The 2275-nt window shown below is 64.3% G+C and overlaps 1 protein-coding gene across 1 annotated transcript in view; it reads left to right on the forward strand.

The window, feature by feature from the left end:
- Positions 1–72: 72 nt before the first annotated feature.
- The window catches only part of ECEL1 (endothelin converting enzyme-like 1), a gene marked incomplete at both ends in the record, with an annotated part of 5332 nt that continues 3129 nt past the window's right edge, over positions 73–2275 (forward strand). The window contains 6 exons of the mRNA XM_010293153.1: positions 73–183; positions 759–851; positions 1102–1226; positions 1647–1869; positions 2040–2138; positions 2236–2275. The exon at positions 2236–2275 is cut by the window's right edge and continues 1 nt beyond it. Of these exons, the coding sequence (XP_010291455.1) occupies positions 73–183; positions 759–851; positions 1102–1226; positions 1647–1869; positions 2040–2138; positions 2236–2275 (691 nt within the window). The remainder of the gene's footprint in view (positions 184–758; positions 852–1101; positions 1227–1646; positions 1870–2039; positions 2139–2235) is intronic.

Below are 2275 nucleotides of genomic sequence, written 5' to 3' on the forward strand. Positions count from 1 at the left end.
CAGCAGTGCCAGGGGCTGGGGTGCCTGCAGGGCAGTGTGGTGTGGCACTCAGCGTCCCTTTCCTCGGCACAGATCCTGACCGCGTACCGGGTGTTCATGGAGCGGCTGCTCACCCTCCTGGGGGCTGAGCATGTGGAGCAGAAGGCCCGGGAGATCTTGGAGCTGGAGCAGCACCTCGCCAATGTGAGGGGGATGCCCCTGGGCTTTGGTGTGCCCCTGCCCAGCCCTTGGGCAACCCAGTCACAGATCTTTGGGGACCTCCATGCCTGGTCCTAAGGGACCCTATCCCAATCCCCTTGGGAACTGCTACTCCCAGCCCTTGGGGACCTTCATGCCTGGCTCTTGGGGATCCCAGCCCCTTGAGGACCCTGTGGCAGGGCCTCCGGGGGCGCCACCCCCCCACCCTTCAGGTCCTCAGGGACCTCAACCCCAGCATCTTGAGACCCCAAGTCCCAGCCCTTGGGACAACCACTCCAGCCCTTGTGAACCCACTCCAGGCCCTTGAGGACTCTATGCCCAGCTCTTGGGGACTCCAGTCTCAGCCCTTGGGGACCCTTGTGCCCAGCCTTCAGGTACTCCAACTCCTTGGAGACCCCATGGCCAGCTCTCAGGGCCCTACTGGCAGCAGAGGGTCCCTGGGGTGGGCAGCTGAGAGGGATGTGGGTCGGTAGCCCCTCTTGCCCCATCCCTGTGCTCCATCCCTGTGCCACCCCCAAGGCGGGCAGCAGGGTGGTGACAGCTGTGCCCACCCTGGGCAGATCACAGTGTCTGAGTATGACGACATGCGGAGGGACGTCAGCAGCATGTATCACAAAGTGACCTTGGGTGAGCTGCAGCGCATCACCCCCACGGTGAGTACCGCCAGTGCCCAGCCTGCCACCCCACATCCCCCATCTGCCCTGTGCCCCACACTTGTTCCTGTCCCCCTGCTCCATGCGCTCGCTGCCCAACCACGTAAGTCTGCTTGAGGGTGATGAATCAACCCTGCACTTTTCTGGGTGGGAAGGGGTGGTGGGAGGCTGGACAGCCTGGAGGGAGTTCCCTCCAGGGTGGCACGGAGGGGCCATCCCTGTGCCCCCCTGACCATGCCCGCCCTGGCAGCTCAAGTGGAAGCGCTTGCTGGACCGCATCTTCCATGACAACTTCTCGGAGGAGGAGGAGGTGGTGCTGCTGGCCACAGACTACATGCACAAGGTGTCTGACCTCATCCGCGTGACGCCCAGCAGGTGAGGGGGGCTGGCACCCCGTGCAGCCCGGCGTCTTCCCCAGCCTGTCAGGGGGTTGGTGACGGCTGGGGGGCTGGGAAATGGTCGTCCCCCCCCATCACCCACGTCCTAGAGAGGCCAGGCTGGGCACAGGGACCCCAGAAAAGCTCCTGGGAGAGGGCACTGTTGTGACTCTCACAGCACCCTGGTCATGCCCAGCCACCTGTCGAGCCCCCCGTGCTGGAGGTCACCAGGCTCATCGCATAGCAAGGAGGCACAAGGTGCCAGCCCATTCCTGTGCCCCCACAGGACATGGCCACCCCCGCAGCCTGGCTGGTCCCTGAGCAGGGGTGTCCCCACCCTGGTGCATGCTCCCCACCCTCCCCTTGTGCCTGGGGACATGCCCAGTGAGGGGGGTCTGATCTTGGCCCCCATCACTAGGATCCTTCACAACTACATGCTGTGGCGCATCGTGGTGGTGCTGAGCGAACACCTCTCCACCCCCTTCCGTGATGCCATCCATGAGCTCTCCAAGGAGATGGAGGGCAACGAGAAGCAGCTCGAGCTGGGCAAGATCTGCCTGAGCCAAGCGAACAAGCACTTCGGCATGGCCCTGGGTGCCCTCTTCGTTGAAGAGCATTTCTCCTCTGCCAGCAAGGCAAAGGTAGGTGATGCTGCTCGTGGGCATGGAGCCGCCAGGGTGGGGGTGGCGGCTGGTGGGCAGGGACCCGCCACATCGCTCCTGTCCCCTTGCTGAGGCGCCCACTGAGGGATGGCTGGCAGGGTGGTGCATGGTGAGGATGCTGTACCAGCGCCCATGGTGACCCACCACAGGTGCAGCAGCTGGTGGAGGACATCAAATACATCCTGGACCAGCGCCTGGATGAGCTGGACTGGATGGATGAGGAGACACGGAGAGCGGCCAGGGCCAAGGTAGTGGCCCCCCAGCGTGGCCCCCTGTCCTTGCCCCCACCATGGCCCCGGGGCACGCGGGATGGGGGCCTGACCCCACCATTCGCTTTGCCTGCAGCTCCGGTACATGATGGTGATGATTGGGTACCCAGATTTTG

The sequence above is a fragment of the Phaethon lepturus genome, unplaced genomic scaffold (genome assembly GCF_000687285.1).
Source record: "Phaethon lepturus isolate BGI_N335 unplaced genomic scaffold, ASM68728v1 scaffold26538, whole genome shotgun sequence".
NCBI classification, from domain to species: Eukaryota; Metazoa; Chordata; class Aves; order Phaethontiformes; family Phaethontidae; genus Phaethon; species Phaethon lepturus.